General features: G+C 44.9%; 1 protein-coding gene across 1 annotated transcript in view; it reads right to left on the reverse strand.

The window, feature by feature from the left end:
* The window catches only part of SLC16A2 (solute carrier family 16 member 2), a 104,551-nt gene extending 84,770 nt beyond the window's left edge, over positions 1-19,781 (reverse strand). The window contains exon 1 of the mRNA XM_079123041.1: positions 19,151-19,781. Within this exon, the coding sequence (XP_078979167.1) occupies positions 19,151-19,592 (442 nt within the window). The 5' untranslated portion in view covers positions 19,593-19,781. The remainder of the gene's footprint in view (positions 1-19,150) is intronic.
* Positions 19,782-20,231: the final 450 nt, after the last annotated feature.

The following is a 20,231-nucleotide window of genomic DNA, read 5'->3' on the forward strand; positions in this document are numbered from 1 at the left end:
GCAGTAAAGCACTTTGCCCAAAGTCACACAAGGGATAGTGGTGAAGTCTGCAGAGGGTGACAGAACCCATGTTTTCTGATTCCCTGTGGTGTGCTCCTCTTGCTGTACCAAATAACAAGGGTGGGGTAAGGGGCAGGATACGGTGCCAGGACTGCAGACGTTGAAGAGTGAGGCAATATGGAAGGGGAAGACTGAGAATATGAGAGCAAGGGATGGTGAAGAGTGAATGAGTTTGGCATCTGAACCATAGCCCCTCCCCCAGACATTTTAGACATTTTAGTAATTTTCTAAGTGCTCTCAGGATTTTCCCAGGGAACTCTTCTCCCCAAGATGTTGCGTCCACAAGCAACCTGGCTCATACCAGATCCTGGCCACTGGGCACATTTGAGTAATGCTCTATTGAGGTCAGACAAAAGCCACCACCTCTCCCTGCCTCTCCCCAGACACAAATGCACAACATGCATGCACACGTGCATATGTGCACCAAGTACCAGACCCTGACCAATATCACTCTGTGAGGCAAACTGCCTTCCTCTGTTGCTCAAGGTTCAGAAGGGGATGGAAAACCCATCAGCAGCTTTCAAGAGGAAAAGGTCTGATGAGATGGGCAGGGAAGGAAATATTCATCTCAGCCCATCAAGGAGGACTGTGGACAATGCAAAATCAAGGTTGACCTCTGTCTGTAATTGCTTCTGACTGTACCATGCACCTAAAGAAGTACACACGCTGATATGAGCTCAGGCAGAATTACAGAAGGCATGGAGGCAACTTCCCTGGGGCCTTAAAAGCAGGATTTTCTCATTTGCCAATATAAGGAGATGTTTCCTGTTTTTCACAGAGGGAAAGAGTTACAGACCTGCTCAGAGCCCAGAACAGCTTCTGGATGTTGTTACAGAAAGTACCTCACCTGAAACCTGGGACCAGAACTGAGTGAGTTGAGTCAGAGTCCCAGACCAAATCCAAATGAGCTGACTGGGGGGCCATTCACTCATTCTACCTCTGTACTATACACAGGGAGATCCTAGACAGAAAGAATGAAAGAACCACATCCAAGTGACCCCAAGGCTGCTTGAGTTCATGGGGAAGGATTACCATAGAGTTGCTGACCTCTAAGATGTCAGAGTTAGAAGGGACTTTGGGAATCATCTGGATGTGGAATATGATATCCACAGAGGAGCAGGGAAGAGATGACCCTAGGCTTGGGAATCAATAGGCTTATATTTGAATCCTGGCTCTATGTTGAGTAATAGCGCTTGACCTTGGATAACTTACCTAATATTTCTGTTACTTATGTGAAAAAAAGGGTGGGAGAAGTATCCCCCCCATAAAGGTATTTTGAGGATTAAGTGAGATAATCCATGGAAAAATGTTAGCATAATGCCTGGCATGCAGTAGGTTCTCAGTAGTCAAGCAGAGTTATGGTTGAATTCTTACTTCCTCATTACTAGCTATTTTACTTTGAGCAAGCTGTTCTACCTCTTAATGTTTTAATGGAACTAATTCTACTTCACAGGGTTTTTGTGAAGACTCAATGAAATAATGCAAATCTAGCAGGATGCTAAACACACAGTAAATACTCAATAAATATTGCCTGAGTCTAAATTGGGCATCACTAGCCATTAGATCTGAAGTGTTTTACCAGAATTTTGCTACAGCACTCCCACACTCTTGCCTCATCCCTTGTGTGATGGATCAGACAAATGGATACAGCCTAAACAGAGGCTCAAGTTAGCTGAATTTTCTCAAATGAAAACAACCACAGTTTGGGGTTTGGGCTTCATTGGTACTGGACTATCCTCACTATCCTCAGTCACAGATAAAACAGACCAAGACTAATGAGGTAGTCACCTACCATTCTCCTGGAGGCACACATTCCCATTCTAATACTCCTGGACTTCTCTAGCCATTTGCCCAGTCAGAGCTCAAGGTGAAAGGGCAAGAGCAAGGAGCTCAGGGTCTGGGGGAGAGAGGCTTTCCTGTCTCTTATTGCCCAATCTGAGGACACTTTCAGTTTATGTCTGGCCTGTATGCTATGAAGTCCTCTAGTGTATTTCTAGTGGAGATCAAGGTTTGTCTCCAAGGCAAACCACATCTGTAGGTTGTGGGGTGAGGAGGAGGGCATTGAATGATATTCAAAGCCCTGGAAAGTTTCCATTGCTTGATAGGGTCCTTCAGAGAGGCAGGTCAGGCAGAATCACCCATCTGTCAAATCTTCTCCTTGCACTCAAGTCTAGGCCTTGCAGGCACCTCAAAGTAACCCTTAAACAGCTTCTTCTTGCCCTTGTCAAGCAACTATTGTTTGTGAAAACTTAAAAGAAATAGTTGGGCTTTTACTCCAATGCATGGATTGGCAGTTGGCTCCCAATCAGAATGTTTACGACTGTTGCTAGTCTATCCTCTACCACTGCCAAACAAATAGTAAAACTGTGTAGGTCTCAAAACACATGCCTCAGTTTCTTCACATGTAAAATGAGGTGGCTGTCTATGTGATAGCTATCTGGAATTTGAGAGCACAACTCAATGAACCAATGACCAGACCTGGCTCTACCCTGCATGTGCATGCATATGCACTAATGCATCCTCATCACATCTACACCCACACACATCTATATACACACATATGTCCATAGTCACACATGGTTGGATATACTCAAATACCCACTCAGTCATACATACATACTTTCATAAGTTTGACAGAAACACACACACACACACAAATCTCTTCTCTTCTAAATCTGACCAAGAAATAAACACACTTGGAAAGTCATTCCATTATATATTTATAGACAGCTACAAGAAAAGAAATTCATACTCAGAGTAAATGATCCCCAATCCCAAGGTTGAAAAGACTAAATCTCTCTGCCCTACTCTCTACTGCCCAACCCCAACACAAACACACACACACACACACACACACACACACACACACAATCATACACATACTTTTCAGCATATTTTGTGAGGATCATCATTTCCCAGAAAACTTGAGCAACATGTCCTAAACCTATAGAGTAAACACACATCTTGGTTTGTCTAGGACAATCCTATTTTTTAAGAAATATTTTGTTTATAATTTTGTTTGTTTGTTTGTTTGCAGTGCAGGGGATTGAACCCAGGGCCTTATGCTTGCAAGGCAAGCACTCTACCAACTGAGCTATATCCCCAGCTGGTATAGTTTTTTATTTTTAAATAATTTTTTTAATTTGACAATCCTATTATATGACTGTTGTCTTAATAAAATGTTAACAGTGTCCTCTTTCCCCCACAAAGGCATCCCACTTTGGATAATAAGTGATGTGATAAATCCTACCTAAACTCCTCCCCCACTTGGGCCATTGTTGGGTTACCTGTGATGGGTCCTATCATATCAAACCTAGGCCTACTCTCTTCCTTGGAAACCATCTTGTTCTGTAATCATGCTCACCTCTTCAGCTCTATTACTAGGAATGCTTTTTAGTGATCCAACCTTGCAAATAAGCAAAACAATTTACTGATCCATGTCCCAGAGATTAAGGGGAGGCTGGAACACTCTGTCATTTGATTTGAGGAGTTATCCAGTCACCAAAATTTAGTTGGCCTCAAAGTGGACATTAGCCCTCCTCTTTTGGGTCTCCCCCCACCCCACTTAATTCTTCAGGTATCCTGCTTATAATCCTCAGTACCTTTACATTCCCCCTCCTTTACTTCCCCTTCCTTTCTCTCAAAACATTAGGCTTTGATGAATCCAGGCTCCTTCTGAAGCAAGTATACTCCATGGTACCACACTGCCACACCCTAGGCTCAGAGATTCTTGGAATAAAAGGAGTGGCAAAGGAAGGAGAGAGAGAGAGAGAGATTCAACTTCATTTAGGCTCTGTGACTAATTTTCATTAGGCCTGTTGCCTAATTTCTTTTAGCTTCAGGGCATGTGGGCCAGTGACTATTTTCGTAGCTGGATTAACTGTGTTTTGAAAAAAATGTGAAAATGCTGTCAGCTCTTTGCAAATGTGGCTATAAATACATTGTGCAGGATAGAGTTGTAGTGTTATTCACAGAGCAACTGGACAGGGATCCGTGTTTTCCAGACATGTGGATACACATACTGAAGTTTGAATTTTAAGAGCAGCTGTGCTAATGTGCAAACAAGATGGAGGCAGGGAAGAGGCCCCAGCAAGGGCAAAAGGGACATTATCAGAATGAAGAGGGGGAATTTACAAATAGAGTCTGTCTCAGACCCCTAGAAAACTAGATAGTCTGGGCAAAATCTGGGTGATATGGCATGCCCATCTTATAGCTATGAAGCTGTACATATATGCGCATGCATACACATAAATACGCAGATGCATATACATCTGCTTATGTATGTGTGAGTGGAAGAGAAAGAGGATATCTATCCATGTGGATAAATATATACGTGTATGCCTGTGGGTGTGCGCTTTTAATTGTCTATGTCATGAGTTCAGGCTTAAAGTCAGATGTATATGTGTACTTTTATACAAATGGGAAGATAGGTTTTATATATATGTGTATATATTTATATAAAAAACATGGGTGTTATATCAACCCACCTACACTATACACACATGAGTACATATGCAGTTCTACAGATTAATTTATTAATGTGGTGACCATGATGATAATTCATATGGAAGGTTCCAAGCAATATTCAAAGGATTGTCATATCCATTCTATCATTTAAACTTCAGCATGAGACAATGAGATAGCAATTATGATCCCATTGCTGGCCCTTTTTTACAGATAGGGAAAGTGAGGCTCAGACTTGGCCAAGATTGCAGAAAAGGCAAATAGTAAAGCTAGGACTTGCACTGGTCTATCTGACATCAGATCCTATGCCTTACCATATACTACATAGCACATGGAGAAGTGAGGCAAAGGAGAGTTGAACTTTAGGGTTTTCTTTATGACTTCCCATCCCAAGGCCATCTTTTCCATCAGCGCTAAAACAAACTCCATAAAAAAGAAGCCCCAAGGCTAGTGCAATTTTTGTTGATCCAACCTGGAAGTAGCCTTCAGGTTGCTGGTTCTGCCTAGAGATACTAGCCAGGTCCACTCACAGGACACAGATGAGCTGTGGCCTCCTTGAGCAGGTGTTCATTGGTGATACGCTGAAGCCCAAGGGATGAGGGAATTTCCTGGGGCTAGGAACTGAAACAATAGATTTGTTTCCTCCTTATTCTCTCCTCTGGCTGTCTGTAGATCTGACTTTTTCTTCCTAAAAGCCGCAGGCTCCCAACATCTGGTCTGACCGGTTCCACTTGAGCCTTCCATGTTTGAGACATTCTATGAAGAAGGCAGGTAGCACAGGCCTGGGAAGGCCTGAATGTGAGTGGTGCCATCCCCAGGCAAGGCAGCAAATGAATCCATCTGGGTCCTACTGACCTCTCTTACCCAAGCCACCATGTCCCTCCAGCTGTTTGGCCAACAGATCTATGGAAAATTTGCTTTAGGCTAGCAGGCAAAATCTAGGTCAAGGCAAAAAAAAAAAAAAACACTTTGATTCTTAAAACTATCCTATTGTTCACTGCATGGTTACAACCTGGTCAACTTCATAGAGCAATGCAGATACTGATAGTGATGCCAAGGTTTCTGGAATCACTGATTTGAAGTCCTTGGAGGAGTCAGGACTCAGGAGAGGGCCTTGAACTCCTAATAATCTAGAGGTTGAAAAGCCCCACCATTGCTATTCTCAATCATGACCATGCTTAGTTATCCCAACTTGTCACCAGAACTTTAACTTACTAATGTTTACAGCTTACTGCCAGGTGCCTTATTGGGACTTTCAGGGTTTGTTCTCCCCTGCTCCCCACAGATGATAAACAATCCTTCCAAGTAATAGGTATGAGGTCCTAACTAGCAAGGAGTTCATGCAGCTTAGCAGAATAAGCTCATAGGAGCTGGGATGCCTTTTGTGAATGGAGCTACTTGGGTTCAGAACTGTTGTTTGTGGATGTGTAGCTCACTCACAGTCAATGGTTCATTCCAGAACTTAGAAGTTTATAGGCTGGTGGGGCCAGTGCAGGATCACCCAACATATGGACTAAGCATGAGCCCAGAATACCAGTGAAGCAGGACCACTCCAAAATGAGAAAAGTATAGATTTAACGAATTTTTTCCAGAATGTATTAACCAGAAAAAAATAGTGCTCAGGGCTTTTAAAGGACTTAATCTGGATCTTGAGCAGGGGCAATATCAAAGCAGCCCAGATGGTGCCTTCATGAGGCATCCCTGCCACCAGACTGGGTAATGTTGTTCTCCCTTGGGCTCACCTGGGGTCACACTTGCTCTCTAAGGCTCAGCTATAGCCTACTAGGGAGATAATAAGAACAGTGAATATGTATATAGCACTTACCATGTGCAAGAAACTGTCCTAAACTAGTTAGCTATGTAGAAAGAGAGATAGACACAGATATCAGCTCATTTAACAAACCTGTGTTATAAGTACTTTTGTTATCTTCCTTTTACAAATGAGGCACAGAAAGGTTAAATGCCTTGCCCAAGGACACACAGCTAGTGAATGGTAGAGCCAAGATTTATTCAAATAGGTTGGTTCTAGGTCATTTCTCATCAAGCCGGCTTCATGAGAGGAAGACTCTCAGTGGTACCCCACCTGTAAGACATAAACCCCTTTTTAAAACCAAAATTGGTCAGGCAGAGTGGCACACACCTATAATCTCAGTGGTTTAGGAGGCTAAGGCAGGAGGATTACAAGTGCAAAGACAGCCTCAGCAAAAGTGAGGCACTAAGCAACTCAGTGAGACCCTGTCTCTAAATGAAATACAGAATAGGGCTGGGGATGTGGCTCAGTGGTCGAGTGCCCTGGGTTCAATCCCCAATACCCCCCAAAACAAAAACAAAAACAAAATCAAGGTCTTAGAAAAGTGATCTTGAAGATTATTTAGCAGAAATTTCCAGAGCTATTGATTCAGTGTATCTCATTCTGTTCCACCAAATCTCATTTTTGCACTGAGGTATTTGCTCACTTGCATGCATGTTTTCTCTTTGCTCCTTTTGATGGAATTCTCCAAGGAGATAGAATAGGGACCACGGGATGGTTGCTCTTTTCAGAAGTCATTTACAATGCTCAAATCTGGGAGGATCTGCTTTCCATTTTCATCAGAGGAGTTGCTCTCTTCTGTTCACCACCCCACCACTCCCAATCACCATCATCATGCTCTTGCTAGTAAATTCACAAGGCCTGCTTGATTTACACAAACTATTGACTCAAGTATCTAGGGAAGTCCAACTTTCTCATTTCTTAAACAGAAAAACTTGAGGTCCAGAAAGGGAAATGGGCTTGATAAGGTCACAAAGACAGCCAGTAACAGAGCCAGAACCAGAACCCAGATCTCCTGATTCCCAGTCCACCAGTGTTCTTTCTTTCTTTCCATCTTTTTTTCTTTTGAGTTGGAGATAGCATTTTTCCTGATCCCAGCCAGTAAAACTTAACTATGCCCAGATCCTCCTTTTCCGTGCCCCCTATTCACATGCCCCTGAACTTTGTGACTCCTAGTTGTGTGTTTCATCATATTATATGTACCATTTTTTATCCTTAAACTTCAGGCTACTACTGAGTTTAGGAAAAAAAAATCTATCCCAGTTTTCAAGGAGCACCTACATTTCTGACTCCATGGTACATGGAATTGGAAGACCTGGTTGTAGCCTCGGCTCTGCTGAATATTAAATGTATGGCCTTAGGCCACTCACTTGCCCTCAGTCTGCTATCCATTTCTGCCACTAAAAAAAATGGAAATCTGAATCTTTACCCTAATGAATACAAATCATGTTGACTTTTCATTTTCCAGGCCCCTTCAACATAGCACTTGATGTGACCAAGTACTATGGTCACATTATGAGACATTATGGCACGATATGAGATTCAACTATTTTATTTCATAACTGTCTCTTTTGCAAGGAACAACAAAAGCTAAGAGGTAAACCATAATGTGCCACACACAGAGGGGATCAGTATCACTCAATAGACATTTCTCTTCTGGGGTTCACAGGATCTGGAGGTCCATTTGGGATCCAGGGTGAGGGATTAAGAGCTGCTTCTACTTATACTCTTCTCAGACCTCTTAGAAAAAGTTCCTGGGCTGCTGACATGGAAGAGCAGGTGGCGTGGGCTGGGCGGGCTGTGTCACAAGCCATTTGTGGGCATCTCATTCTGTGGCTCTATGCCCAGACATCCCCCCCGCCCTGTGCCCTTCTCTCCAAATGTCCTTAGTATTTTTCTGTCCTTCTGCCCCTCCACCTCACCCCACCTGCTGGATAGGGCCTAACTGGGAACAGTGACTCATTGGGCTCCCAGAGGGCGAAGACCCAGAATCTGAGCAACAATCACACTGTCTAGTTTTCAACTCCTATCCCACTTCCCAATTTTCCACTTAGCTAAACCCCATTTCAAATTCCAACTCAACCAGCAAGTCTTCCATGATTCCTCTGGTACTCACATTCATCTCTCCTTTTCTATAACTGCAAAATTCAATTTAATGTACATTGTCTAATACTTAGCAGTGATCTGTAGTTGTTTGGAATGTTATATCTTCTCAAAGAAATTATAAACTTCTTGAGGCCTTCTCTGGCTCATCCAAGGTCAGCCCAGCACTTAATTGAACTGAACCAACATTAATCAAATTAGAAGGGGAAGATACGGGGAGGGCTTGTGACAGGAAGAGATTAACACTTATTGAGCATTAATAGGGACCAAGCTGTATGTTAAATGTTTTACATGTCTCATCTCAATCTCTACACCAGTAAGATAGATGTTATTGTTACCCTTATTTTACATATGAAAAAACTCAGACTCCAAGAAGTTAATAACCTTGTCAAAGACAGCCATGCTGTCCTGGTAAGGCACCTAACTGGATCTAGTGCTGTTTGATTCTAAAGCCCATAGTCAAAGATGGATTAACAGCTCAAATGTCCATTAGAAGGGTGTAGATTAAATAAATTATGATATACCCATATAATGGAATATGTGCAGTTATGAAAAAGAATGAGGGCTTTAAGGACTTGATATATAACAATACCCTAGAGAGATTTCGAAGTATAAAAAGCATGATAGAAGATAATATGGATTATAGTCACCATTTTTACTTTAAAAACAGAATATAGGGCTGGGGTTGTAGGTCAATGGTAGAGCACTTGCCTAGCATGTGTGAGGTACTGGGTTTGATCCTCAGCACCACATAGAAATAAATAAAATAAAGGTATTGTATCCATCTACAACTAAAAAAATTTAAAAACAGAATATATACACAGTTGCTTGTATACATACAGAATATCTCTGAAAGGACAACAGATAACACTGGTGACCTCTGGGGAAGGAAACAGGGTAACTGGGAGACAGGAGTGGGAGAGAGACTTTTCACCATTGTACCTTTTGAATTTTGTTTCCATCTCTTTCCATACAGTCGTACCTGGGGATCAAATTGGGGAATGCTCAGTATGCCAGCAGCCCACCCCTTGGACCCATTTACCAACACTCTTATAAACCAACCTCCAATACAAGCCGCTACCCACAATATGATTAAGGTCACCTCTTTTCAGATCTCAGTTCTCTACCTGGAAGATGGGAACCAGAGAGAACAGGACTAGATGATCTCTAAAATGTCTTTCAGTGCAGAAATTTAAAAACCTGAAAATCAAGAGAGTGAGTCCTAGTATATTTGAAATCTTAGTTTCAATGAAGGGTTTGGAGATTTTGTTTTGTTGTTTGCAACAAAAAAGAAAAACATTTCTATTCTGATTTGCCAACTAGTTGTTCTTAATGGAGTCTCCCTAAGTGGTCATTGAAATGCTTGCTCAAAACTGCTATTGCAATCCTCTTTTGTGAAGGCCACAATCCTTCTGTGGCCTGTGTTCTCTGGGGCTATCCTGTTTAGAACACAAGGAAACTGGCCCACTCCAAAACTGAGTACAAAGGAGCAAATCTCCTTCTATGCTTAATGTCCTCTGGCCCAGACCTTCTGACCCTAAATATCCCTTTCCTTCTTCCTTACTACCTGCAGGAGAACAGAGGCTCTGTGAGAGACCCTCGGGAGGAAGTGACACCCTAACTCCACCCCATCATCCACCCCCATCCTTAGTTCCTACTAAAAGAACTTAGTCCTTGACTGTAGGGAGGTTTGTGAGCTCCTGCCAAGCGCTGTAAATATTTCAACATGGCTCGTTTCCTTGAATGTATATGACCTGGGATCTGGCCCCTCCTCTCCCTCTGCACTCTCAGAGAGCTGAGGAACAAAGAAAACACAGCCAGTCCTTAGCTACAGGACACCCGGGTCAAATTGCAGAAGAATACGGAGGGGAGATGAGGAAGAGATGGAGTAGGGAGGAGGCAAGAGACGGCTGAGGAAACATTTAGAGACAAGTATGGTGACTCCATTTCTAGGGGCTGGAAAATCATAATAATAACAACCATTTCACAATTTACAAAGATCTCTCATATACACACAATCTCATGCGACCCTTCACAATCCTACCAAAATGATACTTTTTGTCTCAGTTCATAAATGAGAATCCTAAAGCCCAGAAAGGTTATGTGACTTATTCAGGGTAAACAACTAAGAAGTGACAGTTCCTCTTGTCCTTTTTGGACTCAAGGATTATGACACCCTTTATATAGAGACTCTGGGTAAAGTAAAATGGATAGTTAGAGGATCTTGTCCTGGATCATGAGATTGTCCATTTTCTTGTTTACTAAACCCCTTCTTGGTCATTTCTTTTTATTTCTTAGTCATAATAATGCCTATAGGCTTTAGGAATGAAAAAACTACAGCAGTCTCCCTTGGTAGCTTCCCCTACATCTATGTATTAGATGATGTCTAAAAGCAGGAGTCCTAAATTCAGACTGTCTGGGTCCAAGCCCTTGCTCTGCCATTTTTTGGCTGTGAACTTGGACAAGATACATAACTTCCATGCCTCTCTCTATCTACAAGATGAAGGAAGTAATGGTACCTACTTCATAGGGTTGTTGAGAATTAAGATGGATTGGTACATGAAAATGTTTAGTACCTTACATATTTCATTGCTAAGTGTTAATTAAACATTGTTACTACTACTACTACTACTGCTGCTGCTGCTACTAGGATGTTTGGCAGGAGTAAGAAACTAAATATCAAAAAAACTCTCACTGTGGAATTCTCCAGAAGTAGGCATCACCAAGCTGAGTGCTTCAAGTTTTTCTCCAGTAGCAGGGAAGGCTTACAAGGAGTCATCGCCATTCTTCTACCCTGTTCCCCTTGGGATTAGTGACAATCCAGCATGAGGGGCATAGGTCATGAACAGAAGAGTTCTTTTGTTTGTGAAAAGCTCGGTGGCCTAAACAAGTAGCTAAACCTGTGACCTCAATCTCAAAGGCAACATGTTCTAAGCAATTGTGCTAATTGACCTGGATGCACATCACACACCAGTTATACACACATACACACAGATCTGGACACAATGGTACATGTGCATACCCTTTCAGCCTGGGTGAGAGGGTGGACAGGCAGATCCCAGGATAACTTGGGCAAAGAGTCTGTGTAGGGACTGCTTATTTAACAATGCTTACTTTTCCCTTTTCTCTTCAGTGTACAGAGGCATGAGAGCATCTGACCTAGGTGCTTCACTATCCCCTCTCTACCCTCCCTAAGGGCACTCCAGATTCTAGTTTGGTACTTAAAGTGTCTGTGTCCTCCCTTCTGTAACCCCTCTATAACCAACTGTGCAGCCTTTTTGGCAAAAAGAAAGATGCTTGAGGCTTAAAATAGAATGAACCAAAAACCTCCAAAGTTACCAAAAACCACTCGAAGCTTGGCATGGTGGCACATGCTTGTAATTCCAGCAACTCAGAGGCTGAGGCAGGAGGATCAAAAATTCAAGGCCAGCCTCAGACACTTAGCAAGGCCCTAAGCAACTTAGTGAGACCCTGTCTCAATATAAAAAATAAAAAGGATTGGGAATGTAGCTTGGTGGTTAAGCATCCCTGGGTTCAATCCCCAGTACCAACAACAACAACAACAAAAAAAAACTGAAATCTGCAGGTTCAACTGGCCCAGGAGATGGGGGACAATGACAGTGAGAACTTGAAGATAAAGTGACTAAGACATTTGTTAAATACTACTGAGTACAAATCAGTCATCATACTATCTTCTGGGCTGGGGTCCTACTGCTGTGTAAAGAGGAGGCATGGAAATGACAAAAAGGGTTTTATTTATTTAATTGTTTATTTATTCATCTAGGTACTGGGGATTGAACTCAGGGGCACTTAACTACTCAGCCACATCCCCTGTCTTTTTTGTATTTTATCTAGAGACAGGGTCTCACTGAGTTGCTTAGGGCCTTGCTAAATTGCTGAAGCTGGCTATGAACTTGAAATACTCCTGCCTCAACCTCTAGAGCCACTGGGATTACAGGAGTGCACCAGCATGCCCGGCTGACAAAAAGAGTTTTATGGCAATTATCTTACTGCAAATATCCAGAGCTAATGACTTCCGTACTCTTGAGTACTCCACAGAAAGTCACCCTTCACTCAGAAAGTGGAGAGCAAGAGAGGGGAGAATGGCGAAAGGGAAAGGGAAGCCTTTGTGAGATATACAGGGATTGGTCTGGGACTCCAGCTGGAGTTAGACTGTTTGACATCCTAAACCCCAGGTGTTCTGCTAACTGAGGGGTAGAAAGAGAAGCGGGGGAACACTACTGAGAGGAAAGAGGGTGGCACATCCCGCTAACATGATAAAAATGCACTGTAAAAATAAGAGAAGCTGAGAAAACATGTGGTTGTAAGCTAGTTTCATACTTTGCTCTCTCACTAACCCTGAAACTGGAGCAAAATAGAGGAAAGAGGGCAAGACTGCCAGGGTGAAGAGGTTGCACTGCCTCTTGGCACCCAAACAGGTCACATTCCCTACTCACAAGTAGGTGCCAAGTGTTTCACATTAGCCACAGTACCCACCTCCAGGGAAGGTGGTTATAGGACCCTAGGTTAGCTAGTCCTCTGTCATCTCTGAAACCAGAGAGCTCTAGGGTGGGCCTAAACCCTCTTCCCAGAAACTTCTGAAGGCTAGGAGGAATGGAGGATGGGGGAAGATGAAGACAGAAAGAAACTTGCAATAAATGTTTCCCAGTTCCATGTGGAGTAGCAAATGGGTCCAGGTCAAGAGGTACAATCAGGCTGCCCATATTCTATCATTCTCACCTAGCAAGTTTCCCAAGCTGGGTCCTTTGTGCTAGTCCCCCAGAACCTTCTCTTTTTTTTTTTTTCTTGGTACTGGGGATTGAACTCAGAGTACTCGACCACTGAACCACATCCCCAGCCCTATTTTGTATTTTATTTAGAGACACAGTCTCACTGAGTTGCTTAGCATCTCTCTTTTGCTGAGACTGGCTTTGAACTCGTAATCCTCCAGTCTCAGCCTCCCAAGTCACGGGGATTATAGGCATGTGCCACCACGCCCAGCTAGTCCCCCAGAACCTTCTATAGAAGCCTCTGTTACATTAAACCTGACTCCACAGACAGATAGAATATTCATAATCCCTGGCTCTGTGTGTGTGTGTGTGTGTGTGTGTGTGTGTGTGTGTGTTAAAGAACAGAGCCTTCTTTCTAGGATTTATTCATTCAATCCCAGGTGAGATAGCTTCTTTCAACACAGGAAATCCGACTTCATCATTCATATAATCTGAAAGAGTAAATGATTCTTTATTTTCAAAATGCAACAAAGCAAAAATGATGCTAGAGGGAAACCGAACTGCTCAAAAGGTTGCAATCATCTTTTATGTACTTCTGACACTGTTGACAGTCCAGCCGCTTGTTTATTCTTCATGGGGCTGGAGAAAATAATGTCAATGACAACAAAATGTAAATCTAAGGAAAATGAGTGAGCTCTGTGCCTGCTACCTCCCTAGGCATACTCTCAGCTAAGCCCTGAGTGAAACTGAAGTTGACCAGGGATTGTAGACACCCAAGAAGGTCTTCTCCAAGATCACAAGTAGCAGCCCTTCCCTCCCCTACCACAGTGGGATCCAGGCAGCAGCCCTGAGCCAGCTATAAAGATGTCCTGCCCTGTCTGAACCCCACTACAGGGAACCTCTGTATCACACTTAGGAATCTTGGTTTACTCTCCTAGCCTGCAGTAACAGCAAACCAAGGTCACACTGACCATGCATTTCTGAGAAATGAGAGCAAGCTGTGGGAAACTAAATTTCAGGAGAGGGGTCCAAACTGAGGCCTGAGGAAATGCTTGTCGTTTAATACTTTTAAAGAAGAGATTCAAATGCTGGGAAACAGAATCATACAGACCCACCCTGCTAGTCTGTGGCAGACCAAGCGGAGGGAATTCTCTTGAAGGTCCAGCTTTCTGTTGAGCAAGGCACTAATGGGAGAAGAAACCGTACACTCAGCACTGTCCTGACATACTCAGTAAAAAGGAATGGGTCTTTTTTTATTGGTTCTTTGTAGTTATATATGACATTAGAATTCATTTTGATATAATTATACAAACACGGAATATATCTTATTCTAATTAGGACCCCATTGTAATGGATGTACACGATGGTGGGATTCACTATGGTGTATTCATATATGTACGTAGGAAAATTATTTTGGATTCATTCCACTGTCCTTTTCCCCCCCTCCCTTCCCTTCATTCCCCTTTGCCTAATCTACTGAATATCTATTCTTCTCCTCTCTCACCTTATTGTGGGTTAACTTCCACATATCAGCAAAAATTAACCATATCCATATGCATGGGGAGCTCCATAGTCTTCACATACAAATGACATGGGAAAATAATGTGTATATGGCTTTTCCTTGCTTTCCCAATCTTCTCCAATCCTTCCTCCCCTATTCAGGCAGCTTAACAAATTTTCATTTGCCTGAATGAGTCAACATTTATGGTATTTGAATAGTAAAGAGTAAGATATCACAATTCTAGAAGGATAGATGGAAAAGCTAGAGAGTTCATATAGTCAACTCTTTTCATTTTACAGATAGATAAACTGAGGTACTGAGAGGCAAAATGCCTGCTCAAAGTCACAGAACAAGTTAGGGGCACAAGTTGTCTAACTCCTAGTCACTGCCTAGCTGATACCACTGAGATTGCCAGCTTCTTAGGGGTCCATATTTGGCCTGAGGTCTTGCTTTTTTCAGATTTAGAATGAGCATCTGAGGCCACTGCCCAGTGAGCCAGAGATACAGCCTCAACCAGTTAACCCAGCTCAAAAAAAGCATCCTCTTATTTAGCTTCCAAATACCCCAACTTCTCATTCTCATTCTTTCCAATACGAATCAAGGTTGTAGTGTGGGACCCAGTTTTCTTGTAGAGGAGGCAGAGGGATAACTCAAAAGATGCTTGGCTGATGGCCCTGCAGCCTGAAGTTCCACAGCAGGCTCTTAGTCAATGAGATCTAGCTCTGTTGGGCAGTAGCCTTCAGCCAAAGTCAAGAGATTGGCAGATTTGCTCAAAAGATACCTTAATCCCAAAGTCAGCAATGAAAACTCCTAAAATGGATAGGACAAAGACAGCCTACTCTGCCCTAGCCCCACCCATCTTTGGTATTCTTGGTTCACCTGAAGGCAGAGTGGACTCTTCTTCCCCATGCCTAGAAAAGTCCATTTCCTTCAGAGTGATCCATCAGTTTGAATCATCTTTTAACAATAGTGAAGTTTCTTGACCATTTTTCCTTTCCCTAGTAGTGAGAACCTAACCCTGTCCCCACTCAGGAGCTTTCAAGGGCCATGCTTATAAACTGCCCAATAAAAAAATGCTTATCATCATATTGTATGGGTTGGTACTAGACTCACAGTTGAGATGGAAAGTACAGGATAATGGGTTTACTCTGGAGCACTTTAAAAAAGACTTTGGTTTAAATCCAATATTAGCAACTTTGTCTTGTTCTGCCTTATCTGGAGCTCCCAACCCTAACCCCACCCCCATTTAGGATTTCAATAGTAAGCTGAGGCCTGCAACCTATGCCGCCTTGCTCCTCTTTCCCTAAAAGCCTCCTTTATCATCCCAGGAAACCATTCTGTGCCTATATTTTCCACAAAATTACCTGGTTGCTTTCTATCCTGTCTGTGGCTTGATCTGGGTTGGAGAACTCCCAAATTTCCCCACAGTCTCTACAAAAGTATAGACACATTTCTCACTTGATCTCTTCTGTTTATTCCCTAAACCAGACCTTGGTTACCTGCCTTCCTCTCAAAAACCTTTTGCCTGCCAGTTCTCCCAGGCCTAAAACCCAGGAAAGGTTGGCTTTGCCCCAAAAGAGGTGAAGAGAGGGCACTACATATACTGCTGTTGACACCACAGAACTGTGCACATCAGTCCACAAAGATTGTACATTGTGTGCTCTAGTATATTCTGAATTCCATTTCCCTCATACCTCATGTGGCTTTTGCCCATATCCAGAGGCCCCCTAATGTGGAGTTATTTCCCAGACATCAAAACTACCTTTCTTTGGGATTCTCTCACATCTGTAGAATCTTGGATCCACTAAACCAATCAGCACAGCTTTAGGGTTGTGATGATGTTAGGCCTAACCAAAAACAATTTGGGTTGTGAAGTTCCTCCAAACACTAAATTCATAGATAAAGATGGAAGTCATGTCAGACATTAATAGAAATGGACAATGCATCAACCTCCTTGAGTGACCTCCAGAATGGCTCTCGGGCAAAAACTGGCTGATAAAAATGATAGCAAACTTCTATTAATTTTTTTGTCCTTTTGAGATGCCAAGGCTGTGGCAAAGGTAGCTGGGAAAGTTTGAGTAAATTGCAGACTGTATGTGCAGGCAGAAACATTTAGAATCTCAGTATCTAAATGATGACTTGAGAAAGCTGAGGAGATCAAGAAAGGTAGGGCTGAGAATGACATTTTCTGGAATGTAGAAGGGTGTTCCTGACTTTTCCAAAATAAAAAACTGAGGTGTTCTTGAGAGGCTCTAGTATCAAAAAACACTTTAGTGAATTCAAGATACTCCACAGCAAGGACCCAAGCCAAACTACTCTGAGACCTTGGGGACATACCGAGATTCTTTCTGTCACTTCCTGACCTATTGCTCTCCATAATTTAAGCCAGAAACCTCAATTCCTCAGTGGACCTGGTCTATGTCAGAATATACACTAGCCACACCTCGGCACAGACCACTGCACCACCGCCCCCCTGCAGCTGCACTGAGGTCTTGACCGGAAAGTCCCAGCCAGCCCTCCCCCTGAGTCCCCTATGATCACCTACTTTGAAGTCTGTTCCCCAGCAGTGAACCTCTTCCTGGTAAAATAGTGGTTTTTCCAAGTTTTATTACACTCTCCTAAGGCCCCAGCTCTAGGCCTGCTCACACCATATAAATGCCAGGGCCTAGTTTCAGTCCAGCCTCTGCTGCTTACCTTCAAGTTGCACCCAAACTTTGCCATTAATCCCCAAGGCCAACAGCCTGCTCTCAACCATAGGGCAACATTCAGGAGGCCCCACCCCCTCATCCCCCCATAACCTAGGCCACAGCCTGAGGCCCTACCCTGGCTGCCTTCCTAAGAGTCCCTGAACTACATTAAAACAGAAAAAAGGTGGTCCCAGTGATGCTTGTGGCTGTGACCTTCCCCCCAGAGGTTGTTCCACATAGTCCAGGGACTCCTCCACTCCAGCATCAGGTGGCCTGGGTAGTGGTGAGACTGCCCTTGATAGTCACTGACACACACTTGAACTTTCTTCAAGTGGGGCCTGCACACTGTAACTGTGCCAATGGGTCACAAGGTTTGAGGCACCAAAAGTCCCAAAGCCCCTTCTGCCAGGGCAGTCCAGAGAAGCTACAAACTAAAAACCAAGTTCTTGGTTGAGGGCATTGGGAGAAACTCACCAAGGGGAATCCACAGGTGGATGCCCCAGAATTGAAGGTTTCTATGTTCACTTAATAACCTCCAGGTCCCCTCAGATGGTAGCAAAAGCATATGTTGGGAACTGCCAAGAGCAGAGAATCCCTCAGCTCCAAGGCAACACTGAAAATCCACATTTTCCAAGTTGCAGACTTGAGGCAGTGGCATAGATAGAGTTGTCCTGAGGAGCCACCAGAGGAAGTGAGACTTAGGGAGTATTTCAAGCCCCCAGCTCATTAGAGACCTCTCACCAGAACTGCTTAAGGGGCGTTTCCCAAAAAGCATGACTTTTCTGAGCTCAAGGGTGGCCACAACTCGAGGATCCTGCACGGGTTTGCAGCCACTGGCCTGGAGAGTAAGGGCTATATCCCCAACCCTGCTCATCTTGGAGAAGGAGACCAAGTGAGCCCCAAGTCACAGCAGGAATGGCAGGGCGGGTATTCCGGCTTCAGGCGGAAAAGGGCACCCCAGGATAGCGAAGAAGCCCGGGGTTGGCGGGGGGGGGGGGGGGGGGGGGGGGGGGTTGGCTGAAGTTGGGGGTGGTGCATTGTGAACCACAGCACAGGGCCCAGCCTGCCTCAAGCCTCAAGCCTCACGTCTCTCTGGCAGGAGACCGCCTCTCTGCCGGGGGCTCAGCTCAAAGAGCACCGAAATCCGCTCATTCCCCCAGGGTGGCATGGGACGGCCCTGGTCTGGCTGGGCCGTAACCACGGCAGGCAGAGACGCGTACACACCCTCAATCGTACTCCCTCACTCCTCCCTCCCTTCCTCTCCTACAGACACACGCCTTCCATGTGTTTAACTCTGAGCAGAGTCACCAGGATTCCCGAAGTGTTTTTGACAGACAACACCTCTGCTCCACCAAAGGAACAAGGGCTGATGCGGAGATTAGTGGTATTGTGCTTCTCTCCGAGTCCACCCCGCCTCCCAATTCTCTCCAGTCTTCCTGCCTTCGCCCCCTCTGCCCCCCAAAATTCCTGCAAATATTTTTCCCCAGAACACATGAGCAAAGTACTTTAAACAAATCCAAAAGGTGAGTTTGGATTTGTCCCCGGGCAAAAAGTTCATTGCTTGCCTGATCAATGAACGTCCCAGTTCCCACCCCCGGTATGTCTTGCGCCTAGTCTCCACAACTGAGGCTGCCCAGAGCCCGGCAACCCGCGTCTCAGCAGGGCCATGGGCAGAGCAAGGGGAGGAGTAGCAGCGGCGCTTTGGAGGGGCGCCTCGTACCAGGAGGTATGGAGGTGGCAGCAGGAGTGGACACTCTTGCCTAGAATGCCAAGTGGGGCACGTGAGGCTACTCACCTGCTTGGAACTCCACCTGGCGATTTTTCTCTTTTTCCTCCTCTAGCAGCATGGAGTAGAGGATCCCGACGGAGTTATGGATGCCGAAGATGGAGCCGTTGCACCAGGTGGCAGCGAATACCACCATCCAGCCGAAGCCACCTTCGGGAGGCTGGAAGCCACGCGCGGTGCCGCGGGTCTCCACTGTGGGCGTGGGCTCAGGTTCGTGCACCGGCTCCGGCTCAAACTCCAGCTCCGGCAGGGGTGCGGGGTCCGGTAGGGGCTGGGGTTCCGGTTGGGGCTCGGGTTGGGGCTCGGGCGGAGGCACTGGCACGGGCTCGGGCTCGGGCTCGGGCTCGGGCTCGGGCTCCGGCTCCGGACTACCCACCGGCTTCTGCTGTTCCTGGTCTGTCTCCTGCCAGGGCCCCTTGGCTTCCTCGCTCGCCGGGCTTTGCAGCGCCATCGCGGCCGGGGGACTGTGGCTGCTCGGGCCGGAGGAGCCTCTGTGTGGCTGGTACTTGTTTCTACTGCTGCTGCTCAGAGCACTGCTGCTGCTGCTGCCTCTGCCTCCTCCTCCTAGAGGCTCCGCGCCCCAGCTGGCCAGCCCGTCCCGCGACAGACGGTCCCTGGAGCCCTCTCCTCCTCCTCCGCCCCCGTCCAACCCCCCTCCTCCTCTCCCCATGTCATCTCTCTCTCCTCCCACTCCTCCTCCCCCCACCTCTTCCTCCCTCAACAGGCAGCCGCTACAGCCTCGCTCTTCTCCCCAGCCCTTCCTCCTCCACTTACTCGCCTACCTACTCTAGCCGTCGCTGCTTCTAAACTCCCCTTCCAATCTACCGAATCCTGTTCTCCTTGTCCAGATGCCCAGTACAGGAAGAATTAAAACCGGAGGGGGAAAAAGCACAAACTATCCTACTCCGCTGCCCTTTTCTCCCCTCAGGCTCCAGAACCGGCATTGATCAACCCCGAGTCGCCCAGAAAAGACCTTGCCTGCTCTTCCCAAGTCAAAGACAAGCTATTATTTAGTAACATTCTGCTTAATGTTATCATAAAATACCTTCTGTTATATAAAAAAGACTTTATACTTTATTCAGAGATCATA

This window comes from Sciurus vulgaris, assembly GCF_902686455.1.
Source record: "Sciurus vulgaris genome assembly, chromosome: X".
Classification (NCBI taxonomy): domain Eukaryota; kingdom Metazoa; phylum Chordata; class Mammalia; order Rodentia; family Sciuridae; genus Sciurus; species Sciurus vulgaris.